This window comes from Motacilla alba, chromosome 12, assembly GCF_015832195.1.
Source record: "Motacilla alba alba isolate MOTALB_02 chromosome 12, Motacilla_alba_V1.0_pri, whole genome shotgun sequence".
Lineage (NCBI taxonomy): Eukaryota > Metazoa > Chordata > Aves > Passeriformes > Motacillidae > Motacilla > Motacilla alba.
In genome coordinates, this window is record NC_052027.1 from 14,565,572 (window position 1) to 14,584,818 (window position 19,247).

At 44.9% G+C, this 19,247-nt stretch overlaps 1 protein-coding gene across 1 annotated transcript in view; it reads right to left on the minus strand.

Annotated features, from left to right (window-relative positions):
* Positions 1 to 19,247, minus strand: part of DNAH1 (dynein axonemal heavy chain 1) — a 72,249-nt gene that overhangs the window by 44,084 nt on the left and 8,918 nt on the right. Inside the window, exons 6-22 of the mRNA XM_038149355.1 lie at positions 18,867 to 18,999; positions 17,746 to 17,907; positions 16,971 to 17,223; positions 15,596 to 15,753; positions 14,605 to 14,816; positions 13,043 to 13,338; positions 11,882 to 12,032; positions 11,090 to 11,283; positions 10,003 to 10,228; positions 9,206 to 9,325; positions 8,328 to 8,410; positions 6,793 to 6,934; positions 5,525 to 5,680; positions 4,347 to 4,545; positions 2,311 to 2,564; positions 1,204 to 1,416; positions 351 to 515 (exon numbers count right to left, since the gene is read on the minus strand). Coding sequence (XP_038005283.1) covers positions 351 to 515; positions 1,204 to 1,416; positions 2,311 to 2,564; positions 4,347 to 4,545; positions 5,525 to 5,680; positions 6,793 to 6,934; positions 8,328 to 8,410; positions 9,206 to 9,325; positions 10,003 to 10,228; positions 11,090 to 11,283; positions 11,882 to 12,032; positions 13,043 to 13,338; positions 14,605 to 14,816; positions 15,596 to 15,753; positions 16,971 to 17,223; positions 17,746 to 17,907; positions 18,867 to 18,999 — 3,117 coding nt within the window. The remainder of the gene's footprint in view (positions 1 to 350; positions 516 to 1,203; positions 1,417 to 2,310; positions 2,565 to 4,346; positions 4,546 to 5,524; positions 5,681 to 6,792; positions 6,935 to 8,327; positions 8,411 to 9,205; positions 9,326 to 10,002; positions 10,229 to 11,089; positions 11,284 to 11,881; positions 12,033 to 13,042; positions 13,339 to 14,604; positions 14,817 to 15,595; positions 15,754 to 16,970; positions 17,224 to 17,745; positions 17,908 to 18,866; positions 19,000 to 19,247) is intronic.

Sequence of the window (19,247 nt, forward strand, 5' to 3'; positions counted from 1 at the left end):
AATCAGTCTTGAGGAGGAATTGAAGGAGTTACCTTGTGGATTACAACCACTGCAGGTTACAAGAGTCATTAAGAGGCAGGGAGTCTGTGTGTTGAGGAGGAGGAACCTGGTGGGGTGGAGACTTTGGTGGAAGGCACTACAGGGAATGGCTCTATCCATTCCGGCACCAGAAAAAAAGGCCAAGTTCCAAGAGAAGAGACCCAGCACAATGCCCTGGGCAAGGCTACACAGTCAATACAGTGCTGCTCGTGTCCAAAACATTATGAAAACAATGAGTCAAAGACACAGTCCTTGTGTGAGCACAGCTCCAAGGTGTTTTGACCTGCACTGGCTTTCATCAAGGCGCATACCTCAGGGTTTGCATTAGCATTCTTCATGACAAGCCTCCAGTTCTTATCCACAGTCTTGTAGCGCTGGCTTTCCACGGGGAGCTGTCTTTTGATGTCCTCTGAGCTAAAGATTGGCTCCAAGTAGAGCCAAGAGCGCTGACAGTTCAGCCACTCCTCTAGGACATCCTAGTGGGGAGCAAGAAAAGCATATCAGGACACCATGCTATGAATCTGTTCAACAAAACCATTCAAACTGTGCACCATAATATGTTTAAAAAAAAACAAGAAAGAAAGAAAAAAAAGAGGTGATGCAGCACTTACACCTTCCGTACTTCTAAAATCTATCTACAGGGTCAGGAACTGGAATTTCCTTTCCAAATAATTAACAACTTCCTAGCACTCCCTTTCCAAAAGTTTTGGAACTTTTCTCCTGCAGCATTGCTATTTTGCTGTCAGAGTCCTGCTGGGTGCTGGTTTGATGAGCAAGTGCTGGCACAGTCTGGCAGATCCTGCTTAAAAAGTAGTCTCCCATGTGCTCTCCTACGCTGAGATGTGGAAGACTAGCATGGATTTCACAGGGTCTGTAAGAATCTGTAAGGTTCACTTAGCACAATATGATTAGAGAGACCAGGAACCTTACTCACAGCAATAGGCAAGCTCTGGCCCCACTAAAACATGTTGCAATAGGCAGCAAAAGGGCTGCATTCCTAGAGTCAGAGGGCTTTCACAGGCCCTATTCTTCCCTAAAGACTGACAGTCTCTTGCTAACTGCCCTCCCAGTTCCCAGCAGCAACTGCACAGCGTCCACGTCCAGGCACGGCAGCACAGCCCAGTTGCCTGCCTCCACCACACTTGTGTGGGTAAAAACCAGTACCTGTGTCATCTTCAGCTTAGTTTCCCACAAGTTCATCCTTTCCTCAAAAGGTTTCTTGAAGGGTGAGAAAGACATGCTCTGAACCAGGACAATATGATCATCTAGGAGCTGAGAAATGTCATCGGTGCTTTTCAGAATATAGGTATTGGTGTTTTTGTAAAGCACCACAATGAATGAAACAGATTTCCATTCAGCCTCTATCTTGTTGAGTGCCTGGAACAGAGGGACAAGCAATTTAATTTTCAGATACAACCTCTGCAAATGGTTATCCCAGCTTCCACAACTCACTTAATGCCACTCTCTAGAAAATGACAGATTTTCGCTCCTGGAATCCACTGGAAACTGCAGCTCTGTATTTTATGCATGACACAATCAGCAACAGCACATTTCCTCTGCATTGCCCACAGGTTCAACACCTCTACACCAGTGCTGAAACAAACATCTTGAGGGGAAAAAAAAGCAATTTCACCTCCAGGCCTGTTTATGCTCTAGACTCACAGAGGCTGCCAGCAAAGGGCTTATTAATGACTATGATTAATGACAGCTTTGACAAAAGGGGAACTATCCATTGGGAACCTGCCTGAGATTTCAGAGAACAAGAGCTGCCAGAAGGTCAAGACCATCTTAGATCACATCTGAACTGATGAACTGAAGCTGAAAGACTATTTAATCTATGAATCTCCAGAGCTAGAAAGGTTTCCCTGCACTTTTACTGGTTTAAAGGATTTGCTATCTCTGTTTCCAGTCACAACTAATCCTTCTGACATAACATTTGAATGGCAGAGTGCAGACAATCAATTTATTTTAACTTAACCAGTCACTAATCCCACAGTGATGAGTGAGACCCTAGCAGTGTATCAACATAACCATAAGGCAGTGCTGTTAATGCCACAACTGAAATTCTGCACAAGACAGAATAAGTTCTTCTATGTGTGGAAGTTGTGCGGTCATCACTCCCTTCTGTAAGGACAGCAACCTTTTGACTTGTGCTGCAGAATGTGTCTAACACTCTGGGACAACAGGAACATCACCCAAGGCAATGACTGCCTGCTCAACAGAAACCTATTTGAGAAGCAAGCAGAGACACAACAAGTCCTCTCTCCTCACATTTTCAATGGCGTATTCCTTGCTGGCTGTCTCAGCTACTTTGAGAACACTCTCCATGTGGTCCTGCAGGTTCAGTTCCAAGCAGTGACCAAATGTCATGCTGGGCTCCAGCGTGACATCGGCCTTGACCTGCTCTGACAGCATCTCCCAGTGCCGACTCCTCATGCCAGGGTTGCGCAGCCCTTGGATTAAGGGCACGTACTGCTTGAAATCAGTCATCTTGTCTCGAAAGTCCATGGCCACACTCTGGCAGTCTTTCAGGGAGAAAAACAGAACAACAGGGAGAAAATCAGCAATAACAGTGTGTGAGGAATTTGCCTTAAGGAACTTCTAGAAGCTGTCTAAAGCCTGATGCGCATCTGGTCACATGGTATAGGTGAGCAGCAGGTGAGAGCACTGGAAAATGCAGGTTGAAGTAAGGAGGATATGAAGGCTCTCTATGTGGCCACTAAGCCAGGATTCTGCTCCCAAGAAGCAGATCTGTCTATTACCAAAAGCCCGTTACAGGCAAGCCCATGCTAAGCTGAAGTGTGCCTTAGGCTAGAGCTCACCAGAAGAAGAGATGCAGACAAATTTAACTTCTTGTTATGGACTGAAGCATGATCATCTACCAGTAGATATTTTGGAAGTTACAGTCATCATTTCAAGACATTCACTTCTTAACAAACCTGCATTTTAAGTTATCTCACATCACAGCTCAGGTCACCCTCAACAGAAGATGGACACTACAGAGCTAGAAGCAGGCTGGGATCTCAGCCTGGAAATAGAAAGTGTTGCAGAACAGCCCCTGCCAGCATATGGCCATGCTAGAGACAAATGTACTTTTGCCTCATAGGAAGGACAAAGTGAGGGAAAGGGCTTTTCTCTCTGGGGGCATCCTAGAAAGCCTCTGCACTGTTCACATCATGCCTTTTTTTTTTTTTTTTTGGCTTGTGCTACTGTGAGTAGAGCAATGGGTAGGTAGAGAACATGGGACTTGCTTCCCTTCCAAAATCTGGCTATAGCAAGTGCCTCCTTTCATTGCACCCTGCACGGCTGCACTGCGTGCTCACAGCAAAGATGTGATCAGCTCATGCTCCCTGCTGGGGATATGCAAAGGACAAAACAAATATCCAGGTACCAGAGAATATTGCAACGAACATAAGCAGGTATTCTTAGTATTTCTGTTTATCATAATGATTCATAGTTACTCATGCATCCACTCATCACCTCCTCCATTGGGGCTGATTCATGGCATTGTTTAAGAGCAAGTTCAAGTTAAAAAGGATGAATCAAAAATCACCCACAGCAAAATATATTTCAATCTAAGCCATCTGGCAGGAGATTTTAGAATTAGCTCTAAAGAATGACCAACACATCTCTGAGAACCAGGGAATGGCAAGTTAAGCTACAACTGAAGTCTCAGTTTCAGCTTTATTAGGAGAAATGGTCAAAAGACCTTCATGTGAATTGCAAGGGCCGAGCACAATCATCTCAACTTCATACACATTCAGGCAAGAAGGAATATTGTTATTATATTGCAGAGACCATTTCCAGATTTTGCAATTTCATTTTATTCATAACAAAATCAAGACCTCTTCTGGCTTTCCATTAAATGCATTGGCCAATAAAGAAAATCAGATTGGCCAAGAAAACAGCACCTGCAAGACCCAGATTCAAGTTCCCTTGCTGCCTGACTTTGCACGAGGGCTTAAACCCACACGTCTAGCCAGTGGGCTAGCAACTCTCTGTGACTAGTCTGGATTATTGCACTATATATATATATATATATATATATATATATATATATATATACTTAGTAAATACTAACTGCAACATTAGAGGGTGGCTGGTACTTCAAGCCTGTAACTAGTATCTAAATGTGAATCATCATAGTTTCAGGAAAAAAAAGTGGAAAATAACTTTGTTAGCATTTTCCCAGCTGTCTCTAATACACACTTGACATCCTGATAATCCCTGTTTAGAGCACTCTGTGACATGCCTCACATCAAAATGCTGATATGCACCAACTTCCTTTCCCCAGACTGTGCATCTACCTGGTGAATCCTTGAACTGCTTCACACATCTCTGCATGGTCTTAACAGAGTCATTGACATTCTTTTCTAGCTCCTCTGCCTCAATTTTAAGGAGAGAATCATTCATCCAGCTCTCATTCCACTTTATCCAGTCTGACACTGTAGTCCAGAGATCATAGTATGGCTGGAAGTCCTTAAGCATCTTGTTCAGCCCACTGTACTTTAGAAAGAAATTAAAAACAAAGTAAACAACAAGTGTATTCACCTCCAAACAACAACTACATGTCAAAAGGCAAAAAAAACCCCAAAACCACCTCTTTTTGAATCTGAAGCCAGCAATGAGAAAACATTCCAAGAGGATATATCAGACTACCTTCTCCTGGACCAACAATATGTATTTCAAGGGAGAGCAACTAGCAGAGCTGGGCTTGACACATTTAGGCCAACATACATCCAGTGGAGCTGAGCCTGCACCGTGTGTGTGGCATGGAAAGCACTCTTTCCACTTGCATCCACAAAGCTCTCTTGCAGAATGAGGAGATTTTGATGGACAGGCCTCACACCACCAGTGAAAGCACACATCATGATCATATTAAAACTTGGCTCCTTACAGGGAAGGAGAAGTAACCAGACTGAAGGGTAGGAAAGGATCATCATGTGAACTCCGCTACTGGTCTGCAGCCAGACTTGGCTGGATGTGGATGACAATGACTCACTGGCAGCTGAGCAGCTACAAGCAAAATGAGTGTTTACAACTATATAAACTGTTGCCTTAGGAGAACACCACGCTCCAAGCCCAGCCAGCTGCCAGCACCCACTCTCCATTCACACCCATAGACCTGCAGCAACAGCCTTAGAGAAATGGATGCATCCTAACTGCTGCTCCAAGACCTTCCCCAATTTCTCCTCATGAACATCTCTCAGAACTCACTGCGAGCATCCAAAGTCTCTCACAGAGATGGCAGAAATATCAGACCCTGAGCAGCCTTCCACGTTTGCCTGGGATCAGCTCCTCTGCAGCCCAGTGGAGCGATGAAGCAGTGTAGCCAGTCTACAGGACTGAAGAGCAGTTCCCCAGATAAACCAAAACAGCATGAAGGATTCCTCCCTGAGGAGCTATGTCTTGTTATTTGCTCTACCTACCACCGAGAAATCCCAGCAAAGATCAGAGTCCTGTGGGTACAGGACCTGACACTTACATCGGTAACTCTGATGCCAAAGAGTCTTTCCCTGTTGTTGTAGAGAACTGCCGTCTCCTGGAGCTCCTTCAGCTGCTTCCGGACATCCCTTGCATCTTCAGCCAGCTCATGGGCTTGGTTAACGTCTGACTGGACAGAAAATCCACCTACAGTCAGCTGGAAGAGAAAAGGCAGGCACAAGTTGGGACTCTGAAGCTGAGTGCTGCTTCTAGAGATAACAGCTTCCTGTGTGCTGTTACATTCAAAGTGTGTGCTCTTTGTTGCATTCAAAGGCGAGGTTTTTATGCTCATGATTTCACCTCCCCCAAACCAATATCACTTCTGTTTAGACTGTGATGAAAGTGGTGAGGAGAAGCAATAACCACTGGTCAGGTAGAGGAAATGGCAAATGTGATGACCAGCTGCTTGTCCTCTTTGTGACCACAGTTAATCCCCAAGGAACAGGAACAATAAGTCTGTGCCCAAATTTGATGCTGAATTTATACTGATATTTGCTACAGAACCAGTAAAGTGCAAATTATAGCTCTACTAGTCACTCAGTTTGTTTCCAAGAATTGTTTAACAACACATACCTAGAGCTTCTCTAATAAATTTTGTGTTTTGTTTCAGTGGCTTGGGTTTGTTTGTTTGGTTTGGATTTTGCTTCGGTATTTTGTGTGGGTTTGTTTTTTATTTGTTTGAGTTTTTTGATCCAGTGTTGGGGTATTATCATTTTGGGAACCTGTTTCCAAGAAAATCTAGGTCAGGGATTCCACCTTTCTAAAATGGCTTTTTTCCCCCTGAATTTAAGAGTTTCTGAGGAAAAAATAAAATTAAGACTGTTTTAGCAGACACCAGAGGTATCTCAGTTCCAAAACTCTGCAGTTATTTCAGGGTCTTTTCCCCCAAGATGAGTTCCATGGCTGAATGCTGTATTTTCCCCCTTGATGGCAGCGCATCACAGGAGATGCTCTGCAGGGAACTGGGTACACAAAAAAGAAAAAGGAGGTGCCCATGTTGCCTGAGCACCAAGACTTGGAACACTGTACAAAGACACCTTCTCAATGAAAAATGAGTATTTATGCAGAGTCTTGTCTTCCACACAAAAAGGAAACTCTTAATCAAAAGCCAACAAAAAAACAAGGGCAGGTGTGTTAATATTTGGTCTAACAACACATTCACCTCAAAACTCATCTGAGTAAAATCTCATCTGAAAGTTTCCCTCCGGGCTGACCACAAGAGCTTCAAGATGCCCTTCTATGGACAGTTCATTATCAAGGGCTTAATACCTGCATTTCCTCCAGTTTTTCTTGAAATGCCTTCTGATCCGAAATCTGCGTTTTGCGAAACCTTTCCTCATCGTCTATGTGCTGGAGCCGAACGGACTCTGAGTCCATAGACATTTTCACTGGCCAGTAACTGGCAGTCCACCTGCACTCACATGATACAAAGAGACAAGCTTTTTGAGCATATGTTTGAAATGCTGAAAATCACAGAAAGAGAAAGCCAAATCCCACCAAACAAGGAGGCTTTACAACAACAGAAACACATGTGGTTTCAACAAAACGTTTTCTTCCAGCTTGTCTGGTTGATATGCAGTCCTTGTGACTAGGCTATTCAGCTGGAGAGATCTGGGGAGAAGTGGAGGGCCTTTTTAAAAGGAACAAATCCACTACGCTGCTGAAAAGCTAGGAGACGGCAAAATAACAGTTGGCATCCAGAGGGAATGTCTGTCTTTGAATGTATTTGCAAGGAACTGAAAAAAATGGGGTCAGAGTCTCAGCTTATGGCTTTTCAGGGCTACTGAAAAAGCCAGTCTCCTGTTAAGCAGGGCAGTGAGGGGCCAGCATAACCCAGATACAGGGAAGCCCTGGATTCTGCAGAGTGCCCTGGGGAGAGCGTTGTAGATCCAGGAAAGGCTGCACAAATTGGCTGCTCACACCAAGGCAGGTTTCTCGGTTCTTGCCCAGCCATAGCCCACCCATTACTGCCTCCATTTGGACCCTCAGCCTGTGTGCAATGCCAGCACAGGGTTTGCACGCTACACTCACAGGAGGTCACACCCCTCCAGCACCTGGGGATGCAGCCATATCCCACCAGTCCTGCCCGTGGCAGGTCTAGGCAGTGGGAATACAGCCACATCTGTTCCAAGCTTGCCTGGGGCTGAGCTGCTTTCCCACAGCTTCTGTGGGGTTTTTGCACCTTGCACCCCATGTTTCTAGTTTCAGGAGCACTCTGCAGAGACTCAGGTTGCAGACATACTGGACCAAGTACATGTCATAAGAGAAGTGCTTCCTGGGCTGAGCAAGCTTTAGAAGCCTTGTAGCTGTGTTTGTGAGCTGACTCTGCTATTGGCGCATAGTCAGGCCACAACTGGAATAATAAAATTAAGAAGAAGATGCTTGGAGAAGAACTGCAGCAATAATAAGGGTTCAAATTTCTTCCTAGTCTTATGAAAACCTTGGGAGTGTTCCTATCTTGGAAGTGTTCATTTAGTTTCAGGCACAGACTAAACTGTGCACTTTGAGACTTTGCAAGTATCTCAAAAAAACCCCAACAACCAAAAAGAAACACCCAGAGAAAAGGGCTTTACTATGTTAAACAGGTTAATAGCTACCAGTTTGCCTTGCCCCAGGCCAGAAGGCACCATGAACTCACGCTTCTTGTCTACAAACTTCATTTCAAGAATTCAGTGCTCATATAGCCTGAGAGACACTTAAAAGTTCTGCAGGAGCCCTTGATAGACACATGGCCCCTGAAGCACTGAGAATGGTAATTGCTGAAGAGTCCCACTTTGACAGTGGGAGAAATGCCTTGTGCTCACTTGTCAGTGAAATCTTCTTCGGTAAGATTGTAAAGGAAGTCTTCCATGACCTTGTAATCTTCCATGACTTCCTCAATCAGTTGCTGCACAGGGTGAGAGAAAGAGAAAAAAAAAGTAGACACCTTTAGACCATGCTGATTCCAAGTCTCTGGTGTACACCTCATTTTCATGAGGTGCCTTTGAAGAGCGTTAGTCACACAAGCTTAAAGTGATGTGGGCTGCTTCTGTGCTGTGTGAACAGTGGGAATGGATTTACAGCCCCTTGTTCTGTGAATGATCATGCCATCATCACCCTCTGTTCTATGGGAATGAAAAGAAGTGTGACCTAGTAGATAAAGTGCTGGACAGAAATTGAGTGTTTTAGGTTATCCTCCAGGTTCCCTCATTGGCATGGACAAGTCAGCTTACAGCTTGATGCCTTTGTTCCCCATTTGTTCAGCTGGGAAAAGACTTACACTTCAAATAACTTTGAAATAACTCGGTGCTAAAATGTCCTATTAGAAAAAATATATTAACAGCAATTTGAGCAGTGGGTGACAGAAAGATTTTCTTGAAAAGAGGATTCATTTTTAGAAGATAGCCATTCAGTACACAAATGCAGAATGGATCATGAATGCAGTAAAATGCATACGTAAGTATTTTAGGCAAGATTTTTAACTGCTATTTTGTTTTGCAAAGAGATTTAAATTTATGATATGTATATTTAAAAATACAAATCTTAGGAATGATAAAAATACAAAGCCAGGAATCTTGTGGCATTGCACACAAAGATATGCAAGCAAAAAACGAGAGTTCTGCTTCTGAGACACCACACATTGCATTGACAAATTTCCTCCTCACTTGCCCTGATGTCCTGTCCCAAGGAGAGCCTGCCCTACCTCCTGCACTACCAGCTGCTCGGGCACTCCCTTCAGCCAGTCCCGCAGCTCAACCAGCTCCTCGATGTTCGCTGGTCTCTCATGCATTTTGGTGCTGATGGCTTCATACGCCTCACAGATCTGCAGCAGGACACAGCAAAGACCATCAAAGAGCCACCAATTGCTAATAGACAAACTCACAGATCTGCAGCAGGACACAGCAAAGACCATCAAAGAGCCACCAATTGCTAATAGACAAACTGGGAACCCTGCCCCGATCCACCCACTTCCCATTCTGAAGGTGTCTAAGGGATGAGTACATAGTCTTGCTCTGGTTTTTCTTTTCCCATCCATCTCATTGCAGCACAAACCGAATGAGACTGCCAAAAAAAAGAGGAAGACAAACTGCAGGTATGTAGTGAAAATGATGATAATAACAGATTTAGACAATCAGCTGGCAGAGGCAGTTGCCTATATTCCAGTTATCCTCAGAGGAAGCAGAAGGACTTTTCAGTTGTCTGCTAGACAGATCTTTTCAATTCACCAATATACTTTTGTAAAATGGCAAGGTCTTGAAGAATTTAATCTCAAGAGCTACAGCTTTCAGGCATGTAATTTATTAAATATATTTAATTCTTCATTTGGTTGGGTTTGCATACGTCCCCGATCTTTTCAATTTTAAGTAATCAGCCCAGTGTGATCTTTCAAATATCCTCATTAATGTGGCCTTCTAATCATTTCACAAAAACACAGCAACTTCAAAAGCAGAAGGACAAGACAAGACAGAGACAGATAATACATTGAACCAGTTCACTTACCTTCTGCACCTGTGAATGGAGGGTTTTAGCCAGCATGTCCAACATGGCAGTGGCAAGGGCTTTGTGTTTATCAGACAGACTAAGCCTAATATGTTCTATCTTGACTTGAAAGGGGCCAATGATAATAGAACTAGGTAGAAGGTGGTCCAGGGTCTCCTTTTCAGACAAATATGTCTCTACTATCTTTGTCACCTCCTGAGTAGGTGGAAATTGCTCTTCATAGCCTCTGTAAATTAAAACACCAACAAAAAAATGGCTGTGTAGACCTCAAAAATATTTGTGCATCCAGGCTGTTTGTGTCCACTCAAAGGATCAAGACATGAAATTTACAGATACGTTTACACAATAGGTGCAGAGTGGAAGAAGAGCACAGAATTCTAGCTGCAGAAAAGGAGTAGAAAAAGGAGATGAAAGAGGAAATATGTCAAGAAGAGAGGGAGAGACAAATAAAAGCACTAGTGTAAACAGGGCAAGATCAGGAGACACTTCAGGGGAGGGCAAGCACTTCAGTGTATTCTGGGGAGAGACAGGAATTTGTCTGATGGGATTTGTAAATTGATTAAACTGGAATAAGAAAAAATAAAAGGGCTTCATTCCCACTGTGGAGAAAACATAAGACCTAAACAGAAGTCCATTAAAGTAACAGAGGCTGAAGGACAGAATAGGTGCAAAGAGTTCTGGCAATGAAAACAATTAGGTTGAAACAAAAGAAAACATTACTTTCTACAGAATGCTATCAGCCTGAGCAGATACTATAGGAAGGAGGTCAGAGTCAAGTATGCTAACTGGATTCTCAAACAGGACGATTCATTTATAGGGCCATTAATATCTCCAATTACACTGACGAGCATGACAGGAATGTGACTGCTGTCAGAGACAGGAAGAAATTCCCAGTGCCACCACCAATGTCCTCTAAAAGCATGGACTGTCACCCATGACTGAAGGCAGCCTCTGACAGAGGCCTGATCTCACATCTGAGGCACGGGGTCTCAGAACAGCCCCACACTCTCACATCAGCACATCCACACAACAGCTTCCACAAAGGCTTGTCATTGGGGTCACAGGGATTTTGTCAGAAGCCACTCACTTTAGGAAGTACTTGATGTCATTGTTATTTATCTCTAAGAACTTCTCGTATGTCTTGCCGTAGGCGTGGAGAGGGATCCGAGTCTTTTGGATGGCAGAGCGCAGAGCCTCACGTAGCTCTTCTACTTTTGGCTCTTGCAAACCCACTGATTCCAGCATGGGGGTGCCTGTGATATCCATGTTCTCCAACACATACTGGAAGAGGAAGGGGAGAGGTCTTTCAGGACAAACAGAGCTAACTGTGCCTCCTCAGGAGAGGGGCAAGGCAATCCCTGGTGGCACCTTCGGGAACTCTTGCAGTCCACACTTCCACATTGTGTCAGGAATTGTTTGATCAGTTTTATGTGCCCTCCTCCTCAAAGAGTGAGGATCTAGGGAGACAGGGCTTTCACAGTAGCAGACAGAAGGATGCATATGCAGAAGAGACTCGCATCAAACAGAACTGGAAACAGTGCTATTTCCTTTATGAAGGAAAAACTCCTTTATGAGTCTGCTTTTACCAGCCACCATGCACTCAGGGCAACCAGAGTGTCCCTGTGTCCATAGAACTTGCAGCACCAGAGCAGAAACAACCACCAGACAAAAGAGCTACAAGGCTGGGGAGATTGAAGAAATCCTGTCAGACCAGAACTGCGTTAGCACAGTGCTGTGCCCAGAGTAATTTAACTGAATTCCCAAGTGCCCACTTCTGCACCTCCCTCCCTCCCTCAGTACAAGCTGAGGGCTGTCTGTGCTGAGCTGCAATGCACTGGCACGTGCACAGCTGTGTCCCTGGTGATGCAGAAGCCTTCACCTGCTCCAGCTGTGGGATACTGTGGGTTGCCAGGATTCCGTTGTCGAACAGAGAAATGAGGGATGTCTCAACGCTCTCCACAGAGGGGCTGAAGAGGACACCACTGCTGTCTAGCTCAATGTCTGTTACAAAGAGTGGATTCCTTTGAGACCTGTGGTGGGAAGAGATAAGAAAGAACAGGGATGCTTTTTGAGAATATGATACACAACTGTATTGCTCTGGTGCTGATACTAAAATGCCTCCTGGACAAGAAAGGAAAGCAGAGGAGAAGAGGACTGTCTCATGCAGATGAAGATATAAAACACTGTGTTCTCAATTTAACAGTAAAGACACTGAGAACTCTTTTTTATCAAAGGTGAAGGAACCACCAATCATAACATATCAGGATCCCCAAAAGTCATAACCTTATCTTGAGAATTTGAGCTGCTTTACAGAAAAATTGCAGGTGTTTTTCAAACCAGGCATTCAGTATCTCCAATATACTCCTAAAATGCACCTTCTGGAAGTTATATTAGTATTTCTAATCTTGCATGTGACCAGCCTGGCTCAGGATTAGCTGAAGTCAGTGTCAAGACTTCCACTGATTTAAAAGTAAGAGGCCTCATGTGATTGGCAGGGTTTTTTTTCCTTTTTCTCTGGCTATCCATTTCTAAACGTTCCTTCTTTAATACCACAAAAAGCAAAAATCCTTAAATCAATACCCAGTGGAATGAAATTTTAGGCACTGTGATAATCTAAATTTGGTATTCTTTAGAGATCCCAGGCCAGATTCTAATTCTGAGGTTTCATCTAAGAACAGAATTAAGCAGCCATGCTCCTGGTATTCTTCCTGGCATCCAGAAAAAAAATTTGCTATAACAATTTGTTCCCCCAAGAATGCTGGAGGTGGCTGATCTTTAGAACAGTACATCAAAACAGCAGACTTGGTTCTGATGGGCTGCTCCATGTCACTAACTGCAGCTGGAAAGCTGTGCTAACAGAGCAGCCAGCTCTGTGTCCTTCTTCCATACTCCAGTGAACATGTCAGGTGGAGGATTAGGGAAAACTGCCCAGCTTAAAGGCCCCACACAGAGCAAAGCTTGCTTGCACAACAGTAGTTAAAAAGACAACAACACTACACTTTTCTGCTCTTCCCATCCCTTATTTTTCTTTCTTTCTTACACGTAGGGACTGTTGGTGATGTCATTTCCCCATTCCATGTCCTCTGAGCAGTTCAGGACACTCTGGCAAGCATCCAGCACAAACTGGGTGAAGCTGATGAGGGAGTTCTGCACCAGGTAGCGCAGAGAGTCCTGAAGCATGAATCTGATGCGCTCCATCAGCTTACACAGCTTGGACGTCTGGTAGGCATCCCAGTCACTCTCCTCCAGGTTGAACCATTTGCCTGCATCTTCCAGGCTGCTCTTAATCGCAGTCTTTATGGAATCGATCCAAGCACCCTTGAGAAACTCCTGAACCTAGGGCAAAGAAAAAAGCAAGCTGAGTAATCCTCTGAGGGCTGATGGGAAAACAGTATGGCAAGGTGAGCTGCTGGCTGGGGCTGTTGGAGCTTTCTCTGCTGTGAAAGGAAACTGTTCTCTCAGAGCTGTGGTAGCTAAAAGTAGCTCTCAACCCCCCCCCCCCCACACACATATGGCACTGAACCTGGTCATATATCTCCCGCACTGACACAAGACCCACAAAAAGAAAGCCTGATATTAAAAAGTGGGAGTGCTCTATTCTCTGTTTTACTCACAGTGTCTCTTTTCCTTGCTCTTTTCTATAGAGTGGCATCCCTGGAGCTGCCTGTGTCAGGGTCCCTCACAAAAAGTTGCGTAGACAGTGTGATGAGCACGTAAAGGACAGAATGTTGTCTTCTCTTGACAAGTGAGAAGAAAGAGCAGAAGAAGCCAAGGGCAGCAGCAGTTTGCAGTATTTTAATTTATTAAAATACCACCAAGTGTCACTTCTGCTCCACAGGCAGCTTGCTGTTTGTGTGTACTAAAAGAACCTTAGTCACCGAGTGGATGACAACACTGCCTAGCTGAAACAGCACAAGACTGGGGAGGACCAGCACATTCTCTGCCACTGATTTAGTGTGCAACCCTGTGCAAGTTACTCCATGTGGCCACATCCAGGGTGCAATGTGCTGCCCTCAACCAGAGGACATGAAGATCTTCTGGTGGGAATTACCACAGAGCTGCAAATTTTTGTCCTACTCTCTCTATTGCCATTGCAAACAGAGTAATTTAATTAACTATATAAAGAACATAGAGTGTAGAAAAGCATTATCTCCATGAGTGTTTCAGGAGAAATCAAGGATCTTGTGCCTTGCAGCTGGATGGATGGGGAAATAATGAAAAATAAATAAATAAATGAAAAATAAATAAAAGGAAAAAAAATTCAAGAGAAACTTGAGTGCCAACCAAGTGTGCATCTGTGTATAAACCAGGTGGAGGAAAGAAGGGCTGCAGCCCTATATGGGCTGTTTAACATATGACTAAGAGCATGGTCAGCATTGGCTGATCCTAACCAGGGCACCATGACTCTTTCAGCCCATTCTCCCCATATCCAAATAAATTTAACAGGCACATGCAAATTCCTCCCTGCCCCAAACATTATGTCTCCTTTGACAGCTCATCAGTTTCCAGAAGATCAATCTGCAGCTGCTGCATGTGTCTAATACACAGTGACAGCATTGCTGCCTGCTCCATGTGTTCATCCCTCACACCTCCTCTGCTCACCTGAGTGAAGCTCTGAGTCTGGATCTCTTCAAATTCCTCCAGTGAGACAAGTTTGGTTACGTTTGTGTTAAACAGAGACAGGACAGCTGCCTTGTTGCACTCTTCTTGTACCTGTACAAGGAGATGGATGGCTTCTGGCCTGGTCAGGAGTGAGAGAAAGTTGAATTCTCTCTGTCGTTTATGGAAAGGATAGTCTGGGATAGAGATGATCCCTAGCACCAAAAAAAAAGAAATAATGTCATTGCCTGCAACAGCCATTTCAGCTTCTGTTTTTAGAGTACAGGTCCTTTGGGAAGCACTTGTGAAAAGGACTCTGCTCTAATGCACAGGCCTTAACAGCTTCAGCAGAGGGCTGGATGAAAGAGGGAGTCTCTGCTCTGCTGCAGAGACCTTCTGCAGACTCCCATTAGGGACTGAGGTGCTGTCTTGGTGCCTGACCTTCCCAAGGCTTTGGCTCATGAAGTTTCCGTGGGATAGAACATTGGAACTCAAGAAACTTCCCACTGAGGCTCCAAGGCACAGCTGAGTCATCTCATCTGTGAGAGGCCACTTGTGAAGCACCTCGAGGCCTTCCTGCTTTTGGAAGATGGAAGTGCACTAAATGTGCTCCCCCCTCCCCCATCTTTTACTGGGGCCGTTTTCCTCTGAAGGAGCCCTCTTCCACACCTGAGGCATTTCCCAGCTGGGCACAGCAAAGGCAAGGCACTCAGCCCCAGCACAGTGGTAAGCCAATCACACTGCCAAACATTTGATGCCATTAAGGTACACTTGCAGAGTTACTGCAGCTTAGCTGATGAGTTCTAATTATACTGAGGTAACATGAACAGGCAAATATACCCTAAAAAAGAGGAGACATACTCAAAAGTCTCACATAATCTCCTGTTGCTGCCCTTTGTGAGCTCTAATCATTACCATGAACCTGAGAGTTCCTACAGCAAACCAAGAATCCTATCAAAGACAAGAATGCAAACTGCTTCACTGTGTCCCCTACCTTTCTCTGGTGCTTCCTTCTGCTCTTTGTCCGGAAGGGTAACAAAAGAAAACATCTCGGGTTTGGAAGCGACGACTCTGTCAAAGCTGATCATGTTCATGGTGTGTTTATAGTCTAATTTCACTTCTTTCTCCAGGCTGCTTATCTGGTCTAACATGCTGTTACAAGACACAGAAACACTGAGAACCCATGGCGTTTGGGCACATGGATGTCTGTCGCTTTACAGCAAACTCCACCCCGCTCTTCCTCCTTCCTACCACTGAACACATCAGGAGAATTGTGCAGACAATGAAGCAGCCAGCAAAGGTATCAAGTGGACTTTTAATGGCAGAGGCAAGCAGGGAGTGAGGACTAGGACTGTAGCCTTTGTGTCTTTTCAGTTCAAAGCAACATCTCCACTGGGTAGAAACATTACAGAGGGAAAGAGAAACAACCACCAACTAAAGAAAGTAGCTGGCAGTTCTGGAAAAGTTGAGCTATCCAAGCTGGCCTCCCATTTGCCTCCTGCTGAATGCCTCTTGTTGTCCCTTTCCTCAGGCAGAACACTCACATAAGTGCTGAAACCCTGCTCCATTTGCCTTAGGAAATCATCAGCCTTTACCTTGAGCAGGCAGACTACTTTTCTTTATCCCTATTTTTCTGCTCACAGAGACTAATTACTCTCCTACTTTCCAGTTCAGGCCGGCAGACCATGCAGCTCCTCACACCTTCCTATTTCTGAGCAAGGCAATCAGTCACGGCTGATTCCCAGCAACACCATCAGTGGCTCATGATTCATCAGCCCAGGGACATTAAAATGCCTCCCCAATATGAACTGCATCACAAAGAGATACTCCATTATATTCAGGTGGAGATCTCCTGTTCTGTTTGCCTTCCCCTGTGCAGATCTTCTTTTGATTTGTTTTAGCAGCTGTTAATAGGTAGAAGGGTCATCAGCAGACAACAGCCAGGTCTCTGGAGACAACGGGTGGTCTGCAGATCAGTACAGCAATGACTGATCTGTTCCTCAAAAGCACAGTGGGGGCAACAAGGTCAGCCATGCCATTTTTGTCAACCTTCTTGTATTTGAAGGCCACTTAACTACAGGTGTAAGCATGGCTTGGTGGGTCTGCATATGGAAACTGCTTAAGCTGGGGACACTGACAGCCCACCCATCCTGTACACGTGTCCCTGAGGCTGCCATCTGCCTCCTTCTAATGCCACTCTGGGCAACTGAGTGGTGTGCTTGTGCACAGAATGGAAGGCAGGTGAGATCCACGCTCTCTGAGTTGGCTGCTCAAGACCCGCCTCCACTGACACTTGTTTAGTAGCCCTGAGTCCCACAACGTTTAATGGACGGAAGGCTGAGCCCTCAGACATGAACGTGACACTTTACCTCCTCTCATCCTTCAGTCTGGGGGTCTGTATGGCCAAGCGCTTCACCCTCTGCAGGCTTCTCTCGTTGATGGTGTCCAGCCCCTCTGTGGGCATGCAGTCCACGTACAGGTGGTACATGAGCAGCCCCTGCGTCTTCTTGCGCAGGCTGTCGGCGCAGGCCACGCGCTCCGCAAACACCTGCGGATCCTCGGCCAGGAACTGCAGGCACACTCGAGGCACCCAGTACTGACACGGCAGCAACGGAGCTCTTCCTGGGAAATCAAGGTACAGCTTACAAGAGGCTGCAGGGAAAACAAAACTCAGAATGGCTCGCAGTGCTGACAGCAGCTTTTTGATAGACAGGATAATTGGGCTGCTTGCAGGAGATCAAAATGAGGGACCAAAGCTGAGGACAGCAAGAGATAAGGAGCATCTGTAAACCTTTCAGGAGAAGGGTACTTCATTTTAATCTGTCCACATTCCCTTTCAAAATGGCATTGACCCAGAAAGCCCAACATTTTACTTTTCTTGAAAGCAGGAAGGATGGGAGAAGGAATAAAAAGAAAAGTGTCTACAAAGGGAAAACCTCAAACGGGATCAAATTAAGATGTGGAGCTCTCTTCCCTGGAGGTTTTTTTCAGATAAGTTTAACAGACACATATCAAGAGAGATAACAGTGAAAGGGATTAAATGACTTCTTGGTGTCCTTCCCATGTCCAGCTAGGACAAGCATGGGTAATGAACTGGCTCTCAGACTATATGACAGGTCCCAAAAGACCTTATTTGAAACACACCTTGTGGAGTTATTCCTCCATTGAGGATGGGTCTCCCTTCTTCGTCACGCACCAGACCTCTCTCGTCTGTTTTATGGACCAAGTAGAGGTCTGTCTCCTTGTCATAATCCAGAACACCAACATCAATCCACTTGTAGATCAACTCCTGGCTTTTGGGGTCCTCTGAGAGAGCCAAGGATTAAAACAAGGTCAGTCCATTCTCCTGGAGGCTACAGCAAATGGACTTTTCTGATCCAAGTGGTGATGCCACAGTCAAATCCATTTGCTTGTTTGAATCTCAGTCAATCTCACAGAGTTTCTGCTGTGACCAATTAAATAATTAATTTAGGCCTTACCGCTTACAATTTTCAACATTTTGCACACACCAGACAGGTATGTATTTATATTGATATCAATATGGATACAGGTCAGGACAGCATTATGCTGTCCATTCAACCCGAGGAGTGATCAAGTGTGGTATTCCCCAAGACAGCTGCAGGCAGAACTCAGCCATCACATGCTGGCTGCCCAAGGATACACAGAGCTTATCTTTCATGCTTCAGTTTTGCAGACAGTCAAGCCTCTGGAGGCTGCTCCAGAGCTGCAAATGCCATTCCCACACTTTAAAGCTACTGTAGATGTGCTAATGTGAGCTGCAGCCACAGCTGGATATCACTACAACTGTACCTAGTAATGCCTTCTCATTGAGAAGGCTACAAATAATTGGAAAACAATGTCCACGTCACTTAATCTGGCCCAGGTTTACTACTTGTATGTTCACTGGATCTGAACTCATCTTCTGATCCTGCATTTGCAGAGAAATCCAGGCAGAACATATTGTGCCCTAGGAGTTATAACACCCTAACTCCATGAAGATAGCTATGCACCAATAAAGAGAAATTTTGTCTGTGCTGACAGAAAGTCAAAAGGCAAAGGCAACTTCTAACAAAGTGGAAATGATCCAGGGCAGGACAGGCAGTCAGTGAGAACTCTGGTCTCTGGCTCCAACTGCCTGAGCCTGGCCAAAATGAGATATGGCTTTTCAGAGCTACACTCATCAGAATCCACACGTTCCCTTCTGCTGAAAGGGACTAGAACTGTTAGTGCTGCCCTGCTTGAGCAAGGACTGATTCAAGTCTTACCATGTCCAAGTACATCATCTGTAGGTAAAAGCGCTTTTCCAGGCACTGGCTTTCTGTCAGAAGATCCTGGCTCCTGTCCTAGTGACATCCACTCTTCTGGAGTTCGACAGTCAAATTCATCATTGTCAAATACCTAAAAAGCAAGGACATGAGAGAAATTAGGATTTACTCCAAAAACAAGAAAACACCCAATAAAAAATTTCATGAGAGGAAAACATTAACATGCAGTTCCTAAATGGGCTACAAAATATGGAAATCAGTCCAGGTGCAAAAGCTGTGCTGATATTTGGCTGACAATGTTCTCCCAAACAGCAGTATTTGTACCTCCAGCCCTTTCCTGGGGAGAACACACCAACAGCTGGAGAGGTTCCCTGCAGCAAT